Source organism: Trichosurus vulpecula, chromosome 2 (genome assembly GCF_011100635.1).
Source record: "Trichosurus vulpecula isolate mTriVul1 chromosome 2, mTriVul1.pri, whole genome shotgun sequence".
NCBI classification, from domain to species: Eukaryota; Metazoa; Chordata; class Mammalia; order Diprotodontia; family Phalangeridae; genus Trichosurus; species Trichosurus vulpecula.
The window spans coordinates 139,919,445-139,934,732 of NC_050574.1; the positions used below are offsets into that span (position 1 = coordinate 139,919,445).

General features: G+C 35.2%; 1 protein-coding gene across 1 annotated transcript in view; it reads left to right on the top strand.

Moving 5' to 3' along the window:
- CWF19L2 (CWF19 like cell cycle control factor 2) overlaps positions 1-15,288 on the top strand; it is a 134,213-nt gene that overhangs the window by 55,776 nt on the left and 63,149 nt on the right. Inside the window, exons 9-11 of the mRNA XM_036745740.1 lie at positions 3,025-3,121; positions 4,502-4,594; positions 14,452-14,577. Of these exons, the coding sequence (XP_036601635.1) occupies positions 3,025-3,121; positions 4,502-4,594; positions 14,452-14,577 (316 nt within the window). The remainder of the gene's footprint in view (positions 1-3,024; positions 3,122-4,501; positions 4,595-14,451; positions 14,578-15,288) is intronic.

The window sequence follows — 15,288 nt, forward strand, 5'->3', positions numbered from 1 at the left end:
TTTTCATCATAGAGGAGAAAGTTTTCAGTGCAAATATTTTGGGAAGTTAATAGAATTGGAAGGAGATTGCGAATTAAGTAATAGCTTGTTTTTTAGAAAGCCAAAATTTTCATCATGGAATCCTGATTGTATATACTGAAATTCAAATGAATTGCATTTAAAATAGAACAAGAAAGATGTGTACATCAGAATGTAATTTGACAGAAAGCCCAATATAATATTTTCCAGCCAAAAAAAATGCAGATAAGGATGAAGACAGTAATACCAACCTACAAAGGCATGTAAAAAAGTAATAAAACAACTGCTCACACTAATGCAGTATCCCTACTGTTTATTTTAATTGTTTTTCTGAATGTAGACTGAGGGAATATGAGAAGAGCAAGAGGCTCCTCTTCCTGAATTTGTTTTACTCAAAATATTTTCATTTTATTTAAAGCATTGCTGTATTAAATGGAAAGAGATGGTTGGAGAAATTTCTGTGGAGTTCATTGTCAAGATCGTCTTGGCTGAAAAGTTATTTTTTAAAATAATAACTCTCATGCTTCTAAAATATTTCATCTTTGAAATAATAATTTCCTTATTATAATAGCAGTCCTAAGTTTTAATGTAATATATCAAGTATTTTGAATATTATTATTCAGGAGATTTTATACCCATACATATAGAGACATTCTCTAATTATATCCTTAGAGTAATAATGGAAAACTGTAGGCTTTGTATGTTTAGGTAATGTAGAATCGACTAGAACAATGAAATATTTATTAGTAAATTGATATGGAAGGATTTACCTTGTCAAAGAGTGATTAAGTGGAAACAAGAAAGAATGACTGATAATTCAGGGGAATTTTGAGGACTGAAGTAAGTACAGAGGATTTGAAGATGTTTCCTTTGGATGGCTGGAATTTCAGTGATGTAGAAGAAGGGTTTGTTTTTCTTTTTTAAGTGTGGTGTGTACAAATATGGTTGAAAATTTGAGGAAAGAAGAAAAAATTTGGACTGCATCTTCTGAACAACGAGATGGGAATGGGGTGATAAATTAGAATAGGATTATTGAGACTTCAGTTGAGGTTATGTACCATTTGTAGTAGGTGAAATCAATTTTATAGCATTTAGGGAAAAAATGAAATATAGAGGAGTGGGGGAAAAAGGGATGAGAATAAGCATTTATTATATAGAACCTATTTTGCATCGGGCACTGTGCTATGTGCTTTACAAATATCTCATTTCATCCTCACAGTAACCCTGCAGGGTAGGTGCTGTTACTCTCCTCACTTTACAGTTGAGAAAACTGAGACAAAGAGGTTAAGTGACTTTCTCATGGCCACACAACTAGTAAAGTATCTGAGCCTTCACACCAGAGATGCTGGACCTCCCGGAATACTCCATGCACCCTCTTCAGGGCTGCTCATCCATCTTTGGTGTCCACCTTCACCCAACTCTCGCCTGTGACTCCAAGAAGTTGTAGCATGCACAGTGGCCACACCCTGGTAAACTGTCTTAGCAGATGGGCTAAACCAGGTTAAGGGTAACCGACAGGCCTCCAACCTGTCAGTGGATTAGGGGGATGTCTCCTCCAGTTATGTAAAGGCTTTCCCTGGTGGAATGAGCAGATGAGAAATTTGTCCCAACAGCCGCGACAGAGGCTGAAGCAGGTACTATGTTGTACTCAGAGCTCGGTCAGGCATCAAAGATGCTAAGATCATCCACTGTGTCCTGGGCTATCACCAGCTGTCTTGACCTTTGTCCTGCTACTGGACTTAGATGACTGGAAGAGTGAGGCTGATGACTTTGTGTAACTCTCCCTCACTTAAATCCAATTTACTAGCAAATCAAAACATCATCCCATGATGTCATTGGTTCTCTTCAAAAACAAAGGATGAACAAGAAGTATCTGAAGCTGGATTTGAACTCAGATCATCCTTTTTCTAGGTCCAGAGTTCTCTCTACTGTATTACCTAGCTGCCTCAAATAGGGAATATTCTTTATTTGCTATTTCTACATGTGAGGTTCTGGTTTAGGTGCTGTGGAATTTAGTTCCTGCCTTTTAGGAATTTCAGTTTTAAATAGAGATGACATTTACACCCTTGAACCATGGGATCAGCATCCCTCCACAAACACAAAAAGTTTTTGTTTCAACAGACACAAACAACTATATAAGATTGATAAGTGCCATAACAGATATAAACTAAGGAATTCAGAGGGGAGATGATTTGGATTATATTTTTATATTTAATGTCGATATCAAAGATGACAACCATTTCACATTTACTACTTTGGGGTCATAGTTAGAGACAGAATGCAGAGTTGCATGTAATGTGTCAGGTTTGAAATGTGACCGTAATCTTTTCATGGGATATGTTGAAGTGTCTAATGCCATATTGTCTCTAGGGGTTTATGCTTATTACTTTTGCTTTTTTAGGGTAAAACTACGAGTATGCTTGTTGAAAAGTCTCTGGGAACTTTGAATATATTAGTTTTTTGGAACTTGGAAGAGTTTTATCAAATGTCAGAAACTATATTTTGACTCTTCTTTATAAGTCCCTCCTTAAATATGTTAGCATGGATGTGTAGATTAGTTTGAATAATACTGTGTGAGTTAGGAATTGCTTTACTTCCTTGTATTAGGGAATGAATTAGGACAAAATCACCTTCTGTGAGCAACTATCCAAGCAACATTAAAATATTGGTGAACTTGGGGAGGTCACATGACTTATGTAGCTACCAAAATTCAAATCTACCAGTAGTGTCAAATACTTTACGAAGTCATCAAAAATAGCATGAAGTTTTTTCATTGTTTCCTGCACTTTTGTTGGATCCATCATGTACCAAATCCACATTATAGTTTGGAGAGTACGATTATGAACCCTCATAACTATCTGGAATGTGAATATTCATTAGTTATTTTTTGTTTGCTGATATCCTATAAATGTCTAATAGCACCAAATTAGCATATAAGTTGAATTTTTACAGAAGATTTTAAAATGCTACTACTTTTCAACTTGATACTATTCTTTCTTCAACCAGATACAATTCAGATGATGGACCTAGCCACCTTCTAAGCGAAGATGAGATGAACAAACTTGGAGCCAAGATTATCAAGGCAGAATTAATGGGGAAAATGGTGAGAGTCTTACTGGTTGCTTTCATGGAGAGTACTGGTTGTTGTATTACTTCTATTGAGGCTTGTAAAACCGTTCCAGGACTTTGTAGATCATCTGATATCCCAACCCTTGTCTTTTACAGATGAAGAAATTGAGGCCCAGAGAAGTTCATTGACTTATCCTCAAAAGTCCTAAACAAAGCTGTTCAGTTTGTGATTTTTATGGAAGGATTTAGTTCCTTATTCAGTACTTTTTAGATGGCATTTAAAGTCTTCTTCTAATTTTCATAAGTGTGTATATATAGTCCCTTAGTATTGAAATCTCCATTTCTTGAATAAACATTGATATAATGCTTATCTCTTTAGAAGGAACTTTACCTATATACTCACCTCTTAATGATTCATTAATGAAATACCTTTGGTAGAGCTTTAATCATCTAGGGTTCCAGGGAACATTATAGTGCTGTTTCATTTTAAATTCTTGTTTTTCTTGCTTTTTAATCAATAAATTTTAGTTTGATACTGTATAAAATCCCAACTGCTCACCTGTAATTCTCCCCTTTCTTTTCCCTATCCTCCACCCCCAAAATATTACCTGACAACAGATTAGTAGAATGGCCTCTCCTAAGTTGGAAAGGTTTGTCCATTGTGTAGCTTCACTGATATTGAAATATAAGTACAAAAAAAAGCCTTTAAAAACTAAATAGAAGATATTTTGAGATTATGTAAGAAATGCAAAATATTTATACCATCATAACAGAATTATTCAGTTGTAGTTTTGGTCTCTTATGCCAAGGGAATGAATGTGTTTTACATGCTACACATTTTCTTTGTGCCTTATTGTTGGTCATTCTGGACAGAGTTGAAGAGTTTGCAAGAAAAAGAGAACCAACAGAGGTATTGGTTGAAGTTGTTAGTGAGAAGGCTGTCCATTTTGTTTCTATTAAAAGAAAGTATGTCTTTGTTCATTGAACCACTGTAGGAAGGAACAATGTTTCTGTGCTGTCACATAAATCTGTTTAATATTTTGCTTTATGGTTTCCTGCTTTATATGTTTTTTTATATAAAACTACTTAGCCAACTAGAAAAAAATGAAATAGTTCTAGGCTTTGATCTGAAGCATGTGTAGGTGGCAAAGTAGATGATGGTTTAAATATCATGATGTGCTTAGATGATACTAGTAACCTTTAGCCTACATGGAGCATTTGAAATTTATAATATATAAGGGAATTACAAAATAATATCATCCATAAGGTCACTTTGATTTCTCAAAGTAATATACTTTTATACTTTAATTAGAATTCAAAGTAAAACTGTACATTGCAGATAATTATGAAAAATTGTGATTGAGACAGCAGAGTCATAAACATGTAGTAAAAGCCCTCATTTTTATTTTTAAAGGACTTAGCAGCACAACTTAAAACACAGCTTGACAAAGCACGCAAATTAAAAGAAATAAAAATGCAAGAATCAACAAGAAAATATGAGATGGAGGTAAGAAAAAATATTTATGGCTTCATTTTGCATATAAGTTACTTTTGAAGGATGGCACTAAGTTTTCAATATTTTAATAGTAAGCACTGAACATTTATTAATAAATTAGGGCTCATGTTCTAGGCATGACTCCCTAAGTAACTAGAAAGTTGACTTTGGGCAAGTCGTTTAACTTTTGAATCTCAGTCTCCTCATCTGTAAACAGAAAAAAAATCACTAATGTTTATTCTGTTTTGTGTGTGACTTAGTATTTGCTGAACATGAAAATAACTGCAAGTTTAGTGAGTGCTTTAAAGTTACTTAATAAATGCATTTATTGAGATATTAGATTAATAGCAGCAAAGATGAAGTTGACGTTCTTTTCTGGGAATATGCTACAGTAACTAGACTAACTATACCATCAAAGATTAAGTTTGCAGCCATCTAGAAGATGGCAGAGAACTGGCTGAAGTCAATTCTATGAAAAATAAATCTGGTTTAATTAATCTAATTTAATTTTTCTTTTGGTGAAGAGAGGGAGTTGCTATTATTTTGATGTGAAAATTTTCGGCTCCAAATTTTTGGACATTTTAAGAGACATTTTGGGAAAATATCTAGTACATAAATATTTGTATTATAGGGGTAGATAGCGGATTTTAATGGGTCCTCTCTAAAAGTTACTTTATTAGTAATTCATTTTCAGACTGAGTGGAGAAAGGAAGTTTCCAGTGAAGTTTCACTGTTTCTATTCTGGTTATAGAATTATAGTGTTTCAGAACTTTAGAGGACCCTAGATACGCTTAAAACAATTCCCACTTGACCACAGTGCATTGCACATAGTAGGCACTTAATAATTTGTATTGAGTTGAGCAAGATTATTCTTTGCCGTCTCTCTGACAAGTTGTCATTTAACTTTTGTTTGAAGAATTTCAATATTGAGGAGCTTATTAACTAACCTCCATCTGCTTTCTTGCCCTTTAAAAGTGGTTCCTTTTATTTTTACATCATATTCATTTCTTCCTTCATGTATCCAGTGAGCCATCCCATCTAAAAAAGGTTTCAAAAAAGGAAAAAAAAGTTTAGCAAAACCAACCAATATATTAGCCACATTTGTCGGTAGCTACAATGTTCCACACCTGTAGTCTTCCACTTCTGTAAATAAGGCAGAGAGTACATTTATTTAACTCTTCTGGGACCAAGATTGGTCATTGTAATTACAATGTTCCTTTTATTGTACTTTCTGACTACACTGCTGTCATTGTGTGTGTGTGTGTGTGAGAGATTTTTTGGTTCTCATCACTCTTTATCTGTGGGGTCCCTATTAGGGAAAGCCATAACAATGACAGAGTGAATAGTATAGGACCTTGTCTATCAGGACATCTACCCAGCAGCACCAGCCTTGAGGCCCAGGTCTCTGGGAATTGAGCCTAGTACTAAGCAGTAAATCAAAATATTAGCTGAACTGCGATGACACGTGTAATGATGCGTTATAGCTCCTTCTCCCTTTGTCTTCTGTAATTACCATGGAGCTTTTTTGGGGTCTTTTGTGGGAATTCATTGAAATGTCTGGCCACCTCCCCAAGCTGCCCCTATGTAAGTAACCCATATGATTATTAAACTACTTATATAATCATGCTGGAGCTCCTGGACTCTTTCTTCGGTATTGAACTTGCCCTACTGTTTGGGGCAGGGGGGAAAGGGAGACTGTGAATATTCCTGTGCAGGGGAATTCCAGACCTTACATTATCAGTTCATTTAAATCTTTCCATGTTTTTCTGCATACTTCGTATTCTTCATTTCTTATAACACATTAATATTATAGTACATTCATTTACCAATCAATAAGGGGAAGCTAGTTAGCTCAGTGGATAGAGTGCTGGGCCTGGAGTCAGAAAGACTCATCTTCCTCAGTTTAAATCTGGCCTCAGACACTAGCTTATGTGACCCTGGGCAAATTACTTAACTGTTTGCCTTAATTTCCTCATCTGTAAAATGAGCTGGAGAAGGAAATGACAAATCACTCCAGTATCCTTGCCAAGAAAACCCCAAATGGGGTCACAAAGTGTCAGCCATGACTGGAAAATGACTGAACACCAAAACCAACATTGATCTGCCACAGTTTGTTTCACTGCTGCTCAGTGTATGGAGAATCCTGTGTTTCTAGTTCTTTGCTACCACAAGAAGTACTGCTATGAATATTTTGGCAATATTTCTGTCTTTAACCTCCTTGGAGTATATGCCTAGTAGTGGGATCTTTGGATCAAGCAATATGGATATTTTAGATCCTTATAACATAATTCCAAGTTTCTTTCCAGAGCAGTTGGACCACTTCACTGTTTCACCAATAGTATATTAATGTTTTCGTCTTTTTGCTACTCATTCAACATTGACTGTATCTGTATTTTGACATCTTTGCTCCTTATTGGGTGTGAGGTGAAATTTTAGATTTGTTTTGATTTGTATTTCTCTTAATATAGTAACTTGGAGTGATTTTTAATGTGGTTGTTAATAATTCATAATTCTAATTTTGAGAACTATTTGTTCATATTCTTTGTCTTTTGGATCCAATCACTACTTGGTCAGTACTCTGGCAAATATATATTTGTGTCAGTTCCCTATATGTCTTAGCTGTCTAACCCCCTTAGCAGAGATATACACTCACTGGCAGCCTCTCAGTTTTGGGAAGTCAGATGGTTCACGGGGAAGGAGAAGGGAAGCCAGGTGGCTTTCTTAGCAAGTGACCAGGGTGTTTATGCAAAAGCAGATTGGACTATTTGGCTTAGAGGACAGAACCAGGAGTAATAAGTGAAATTTGCAAAGAGGAAAATTTATGTTTGCTATCAGGAAAACCTTTAATATTTAGAACTATGCAAAGGCAAAATGGGCTGCCTCAAGAGGTGGTGGTTTCTCTTTTTTTTGGAGGTCTTTAAGCAGAGACTGGATAACTACTTGTTTGCTGTGTTATAGTTGGAATTCCTTAACCCTTTTATTCTGCGGTTTACATTCTGTCTCTGATTCTTAATTACCTACTTGTCTTTGGGTCTCAGTTTCTTCATTTTAAAATAAGGGTATTAGACTAATTGGCCTCCAAGGGCTCTTACAACTCCAAATTCATGAATTCTATGTTTTTGGTTTTTATTGAACAGTGAATCTTCAAGTTCAGTTCTTTTTGATTCTTTTTCAGTCTGTTCCACTGATATACTTTTCTATTTTCTAAACATAACCATAATTTTAATGAATATTGGTTTTATGATATAATTTGAGTTCTGGAAATGGTAGTGTCCTTTTATTCCCACTTTTTTCATTATTTTTCTTCAGGTGTAGACTTTTTGTAACTTAATACTTCCCAGAGCAGCCCACTTAACCTTGAATTGCACCAGTTTTTAGGAAGTTTTTTTCTCACAATGAGTTGCAGTCTTCTCTGTAGTGTCGGCCTACTGCTTTTAATTTTACTAAAAATAAATTTAATCTGTCTTCTGTAATTGACAGCTTCCAAGTAGTTGGAATATTTTCTTAGGATCTTGGAAAAGATGATTAAAATTCTCAATCATTATGGCATGAGAAGGCAGCATGTTGGAATGTAAGGGATGTTGAACTTGGTGTCACAGGATTGAAGTTTGAATCTTAACCCTGTCTCATGTTACCTTTCTGACTAGGAAAATCACTTTGGCTTCAGTTTCCTCATTTGCAAAGTGAAAGGTTCTACCACATGGCCTCTAAGGTCCTTCCAGCTCTCTAATCTCATATCTCTAAGACATAATAGTGTCATCTAGGAAACAGAGCATTTGGAGAACCTCATGATCAATATGTAATCTTTGGACTTTGAGTAGAAGAGTCTGAGCAGTTTTATGACACTTTCATGAAACCACAAATGAAAGTGCATGTCCTTGTTTTATACCTCACTTCATATCAGTAGTTGATAGATCATAGATTAAAATCATATTTGTCAGATGTAGTTACATCTGCTGTAGTCCTAAGTAATTATAAACATTTTCATGGGAGGCACCTTATTTCATTATGGAATGTCCATAACTGCATTTTTTCTGTTTAGTCAAATGCTTTTTAAAAAATCAGTGAACAGTTGAACACTGTTAACAATTATATGAAATAATGGTTCTAGTGACTATTAATAAGAGAAATGCAAATCAGAACAACCCTGTGGTTTTACTCCATTCCCAGCAAATTGGCAAAGATGACAAAAGACAGGGGTGGTCAGTGGTGAAGGGGATATGCAAAGATATGCAATACTAGTAGAACTGTGAATTAGTAAATCTATGTTGGAAAACAGTTTGGAATTATGCAAATAAAGTGGTTAGAACATCCTTTTGATCCAAAGATTCCGCTGCTAGGCATATACTCTAAGGAGATCATTGACAAAAATTAAGTCCTCCTATATACCAAAATATTTCTGGCAGTATTTTTTGTGGGTGTAGAGAACTGGAAACAAAGTAGATCAGTTGGAGGATGGCAAAACATATTATGGTACAGAGAGTATTAATGTGTTACAGAAATGATAAATATGATGAATATAGAAGCATGGAAAGACTTACATGAACTGGTAAAGAATGAAGGAAGCAGAGCCAAGAAAACAATATACACAGCAGTCACAATAATATAGATGAGAGTAACAACCACCATAAAACAATAAAAAATGAATATTGCAAAATTGTAAAGAAACAGCTTGATATGCAAAGATACATCCCCCCACTTCTTTCAGAGGTGGCAGATGTGCAGATGAGGGGCTTTATAAATGCAGTCAGATTTTCTTTCAGATGTATTTTTTGTCTTTTGTGCTTTCAAAAAAATTCTACTCTCTGGGAGGATGGAGGAGGAATATATATGAGAAATTTAGGTAGTGTAAAAGCGAAAAAATCAATAAAATTTCACTTAAATCTATGCATATTAAGTGCAGTGGGATCTTGTCTCCCTGTCATTTGTAAGACTATAAAGATATAGGCTGGTATAGAAAATCTGCTTGATGGCACAGTGGGTAGAGCTCTGGGCCTGGAGTCAGGAAGACCTGAGTTCAAATGTGGCCTCAGACATTTACTAGCAGTGTGACCCTGGGCAAGTCACTTAACGCTGTTTGCCTTAAGTTTCCTTATCTGTAAAGTGAGCTAGAAATGGCCAACCTTTCTAGTATCTTTGCCAAGAAAACCCCAGATGAAGTCATGAAGAGCCAGATATGACTGAAATGACTGAACAACAACAACAAATAGAAAATCTTCTGTAGAAGTTTGCTTGTTTTTATCAAGGATTCCCTTGTTTCATATTTAAACTATTCTCTCAAAGAAGTTATACAGATGAAAAAGTAGACATATTCATAAGTATAAGTGACTATTTGTAATACAAATATTTTATGAAATTATTTTGATTACTCATTAAGTTTTGCTCTCAAAAGATTCCTTACTCTCTTTATAGAAACTAAAGATGTCCTTTTTCTTTCCGTGTCCTTCTATTTTAAGGGGCTTATATTTTTCTCTAAGATTTGACCATGGAAATGCAATAACTAGGGATAAATAAGTAGAATAATTCAAAGTTCTAGGGAACATTGCAGATTTATTCGATCGAGAAAAATTACTAATGAGACACAGAACTACTAAAGGGTAGTAATGTGGAATATTATCCTGCATTACAAAGAAAAAATACCATTAGAGATTCTTGTTTCATTACGATATGACCAACTCATGCTTTAGAATAGTAGTGACTGCCTTTAAAAGTCTTACTTAAAGATGAAAAAATGTCCTTTTCACTAAAAGTGACATCTTTTCCCATTTTCCTAAATATACATTAAGTAATAATATTACCATCATCATAATATAAATGCAGAGTCTTTGTTTAAATCGATTATTGTAATTACATTTTATGCTAAGGAGTTTGTTGACATTTATTTTGGTAATATCTAGGTGTCGAGACATTTTTTTTTGAATAACTGATTTGTAGAACACTAAAGTTTTTAAAGTGCTTTCAATTCCTTATTTCAATTTGAGCTTTATAACAACCATGAGACTTAGGTTTACTACGGGTTATTAACATTATTCCCATTTTAAAGATAAGAAAATCAAAGTCAGGGAGGTTAAGTAACTTATCAATGATGGTGCAGCTACGTGACCGTCAGATGTGGGATTTGAATTCAGGTTTTCCTGACTAAGCTAACATTCTTGACAAAAAATAGAAACAAATGTATTTTTCTTTTTTTTTGGTGGGAGGAAGGCAGGGCAATTGGGGTTAAGTGACTTGCCCAAGGTCACACAGCTAGTAAGTGTGTCAAGTGTCTGAGGCCAGGTTTGAACTCAGGTCCTCCTGACTCCAGGGCCAATGCTCTACTCACTGCACCACCTAGCTGCCCCGAAACAAATCTTTTTGAAAGAGATAAGTGCTTTTTTTCCCCCCTAAAATTACCTTGTCTGTCATCTGGCCCTTAAAACTGCCCTTTGCTAACACACTGTCTTCTACATGACAGTCCTGGAGTTGTTTAAAGAAAACTATTGTCTACTCCCATCTCTGCTCCCTCCAGGTGCTTGTTTTCCTGGTTCTGCTTCTTTCACTTTTACATGTCTTCCTGTGCATCATGCATTGCTACAGTCTTTATGTTCATCATTTCTTGACTGAACAGTTAAACTTCATTACTTTTATTTGCCATAATTTGTCTAGCTGTTCCCTAATCAGTGGACATCTACTTTGTTTCTAGTTATGTGCTACCACAGAAAGCCCTTCCATAGTCATTTTGGGTATTCATTTAGACCTTTCTTTATATTTTTGGCCTTTTTGGAGTACATACCCAACGTGAGATCTCTGGTTAAAGGGTTTTGGATATTTCACTTACTCTTTGTCTTGAGTGTCGCTGCTACCATAATAACTCTTTTTTATGGAATACTTCTTTTGTTCATTCTTCCTGAATACTTCCCGACTTCAGATATGATTTTTGTGGTGGGTTCTATCACACTTGTGCAGAGAATGTCTGGATTGGTTCTATTGCTATTTTTTTAGGGTATTGAGTGTTGTGTCATTGTAGGATCTCAGGGACAAAGTGGGAACCTGCAAGCTTTCATTGCTCCCAGAATGATTTGATCCAAGGCAAAGACTGATTGCTTTTCCCCCTGGTTTGAACTCTGCAAGTACTTTATTTGGATTTGGGTTTGAGCAAGATTAGATTGCTACTTGAATCAGCCATCATTAGTCACCTGGAAAGCTCTTTTGGTTCAGAGACAGAACTATAGGCTCCCCTTCACTTTGGAATTCCTGCCCTGTGGAGCAGTGGATAGAGCAGTCTTGGAGTCAGGAAGACCTGAGTTCAAATGTGACCTCAGACAGTTACTAACTGTGTGAACTTAGGCAATTCACTTAACCCTTTTTGCCCTAGTTTCCTCATCTGTAAAATGAGCCAGAGAAGGTATCTTTGCCAAGAACACCCCAAAAAATGCGGTCGTAAAGAGTTGGACACAACTGAAGTGACTGAATAACAAAGTGCTTTGTAAATCCTAGTTATTATTGTGGTCATATAGTTGTTTCTAGTTCTTTGCTATCATAAAAGGTGAAGTTAAAAATATTTGGAGTTTCGTTACCTTTCTGTCCTTGTATACATCTAGCTATGGGGTCTCTTGCTCAAATGTTGGAGGCATTTAAAATTACTTCCTTAGCTAAATTCAGACACCACCAATGCATTAATGTGCCTACTTTCCCATAACTGCTCTAACATTGGCTTCCCAACTTTTGTTATTCTTGCCAATTTGTTGGTATGAGATAAAATCTAAGTTGTTTTTATTTGAATTTTTTTTTGTGATTAATGATGTGAAGCAGTCTTTCATCATTAATAGTTTGAGGTTTAAATTGTCCATATCCTTTGGACATTTACCTATTGAGGTAAATGGCTTTTGGTATTGTATATTTTTATTACTTTTCTCTATATCTTGGAGATCTTTAGAACTCCATTAAAGATATTTGATGAAAAATTTCACATACTCATCCCTCCCATCCACAGTTGATGTTTTCCTTTAACTTAGTTGCATCGATTTTGTTATGGCAAATGTTTCTCAGTTTCATGTAAACTGTATTTTTGATGTGAGAGATGGGGTAAAAAATTCAGTTTTAAACATTGTGGAAAGGCTACAGAATTTTGATGAGTGGCTCTTGCCCTCATGGAACCTACAGTAGAGTCAGGGGATGACCTGCAAACATATATCTATGTCAATCCATTCATCTGTCTGTCTGTCTGTCTATCTGTCTGTCTTTTTATCTATAATGCTTAATAATACAAGTGCATTAGAAAGGTAGAGAATAAAGTTCTAATGTAAGTTCTTCAGGGAAGGTCATTAGCATCAGGAAAGATGAGAATAGAAGGTTGCATTTCAGCTAGGCTTTAAAGAATATGTAAGAAACCAACAAATAAAGTAGGAGAAGTAGCATATTTTAGGCATAGAGAGCAACAGGAAGAAAATGTGGAGGTGAGGAGTTTAGGGTATTTTGGAGATCTGTGGGAAGGCCAGTATGATTGCAATATACATACAGTATTTGAAGAATAGTAAATAATGCTAGAAAGGTAGATGACAACAAATTAAGTGTTTTGAATGCTAGATCAGGGTTTTGAATTTTCCTTGCTAGGCAATAGGGAGCCATTTGAAAGATGTTTAAATAGAGGAATGACATAATCAAATGTCTAGCAGAAGTTGGAAGGATGAATTGAAAGAAGAAAAGTGGGGAGGCAAGAAAACATATTAGGAGGCTGTTGGAGTAGTGCAGGTGAGAGACAATGAAAACTTGTCTTAGCGTAATGATGCTGAGAATGGAGAAGATAGGACAATCGGCCTTGTAGAACTGAAATTGTATTGTTGATGAAGTGAGGAAGAGGAAGTAAAGATGTTATAATGTGGACAGTGGATAAAATGGTGGTGCCATTAATAAAAATGGTGAAGTAAGTAGGAGAGGAGCAGTTATTTTAGAAAAGATAGTGAGTTTGGCTTTTATATGTGCTGAATTTGAAGTGACTGTTGGATGTACACTTGGAAATGTCATGTAGGTCATTAGAGATAATAGCCTCTAGTTCAGGAGAGAAGGGCTAGAGATGTAAATCTGAAAACTATTTCTATATAGGTGACTGAAACATGGCCATGAATGAGTTTGCTTAGAGAGGGTGTAGTGGGAAAGGAAAAGAGAGTTGAGTGCAGAACCTTGAGAAGTAATCCAATAAGGAACTGAGAAGAGGCTAGGATCTAGTGGAGGAGGAGAACCAGGAGAGCAGTTTACTATTGATCCCAATGTAATTCTGTGTCAAAAATTTTCTAGTACTTTTCCTGTCCACAATATATTTTAAGTCATTCCTGACATATGTTATAAAATCCACGCTTTTGCCAACCTGTGCTGCTCTTAATCCTGCCATTTGAATTATATGAGAAATATGTCCAAGCTGTTACACTTCAAAGGAAAGTTTCATGGAACATTATCACAGTTTCTCAGTTCTTGATTCTTTGCTGCCATTTTTCCTTTGGTTTACTCGTAAAACTAAAGAAGTGTTTGCAAAAGTTACTCTCTAAGAAAAATGATGAAAATTCATATACAATGTTGGAAAGTGCTTTATATTTGGTAAATGCTTAATGTAAGTATAAATGTGTTTTTCAGACTTTTTATTTCAGCGCATGTATTTTTATATCACAATGAAGCTCAGATTTCCTTTCCCTCTTGCCTACCCATCTTGTATTTATATTAAGATGAAAGACCATGTACATATTTTCATTGCCATTGTGAAATTAGAGTTGCATGTTGTGAGGCTTAAGAAAATCCACAAAATTTACATAGAGCCTTAATTTTACTTTTCTAAAGCTTTTAAGAACAAAAATATTCCCAGTTCTATATTGTTAACTTGTCTCTATACCTAATAACAGGGTGAAAGGTTGCAGGAAGAACAAGAGGTGGTCCTTGTCAGAACAGATCGTTCCGGAAGGGTATGGCCTGTGAATGCACCAGGAGTACCATCGGAACCCAAGGAAGGAAGAAGGAAAAAGCAGATGGTAATTTTAATGCAAGACATTTGCTTCTTAGGGCAAAAGTCTTGGTTTGTTCAAGGCTTAATTTTTTCATCAAATTTAATATGAAATATTTGCTGCCATGGAACTTTTTTCTTTTCCTTTTTTTGAAAGGAAACTTTCAAATGTTTATACCAGAAATTAGTAAAATAACTCTGGATTTAAAGATTTTTTTTGTTAAGGTAGTTCATGTTTCCCTTTTCTGATGATTTCTAGAGGCATTATTTAAATGGAAAACAAAAAAGGAAACTACTTAAGGAATTTTTAATTATTCGTCAGAGATGTTTGTTTAAAAATTTAATTGCTGAGACTTAACCAATAGTTAGAATTACTTTAGATTACTGATAGGTATTTTTGCAGAGTTATTAAATATATTAAAGAAAGCTTTATCTTATAATTCTTGTCTATTTTAGTTACCTGATTTCAGGTACTGTAGTGGAGTATTTATAAGTATAAGAGGCTATGTAATTCTCTATATAATGTAGTATCTTTTTTAAAATCATTTTTATTTAATATTTTAGTTTTCAACATTGATTTCCACAAGATTTTGAGTTATAGATTTTCTCCCCATTCCTACGCTCCTCACCATTCCAAGATGGCATATATTTTGATTGCCTCATTCCCCAGTCAGCCCTCCCTTCTGTCACTCCACTCCCACCCCCATCCCCCTTTTCCCTTACTTTCTTGTAGGGCAAG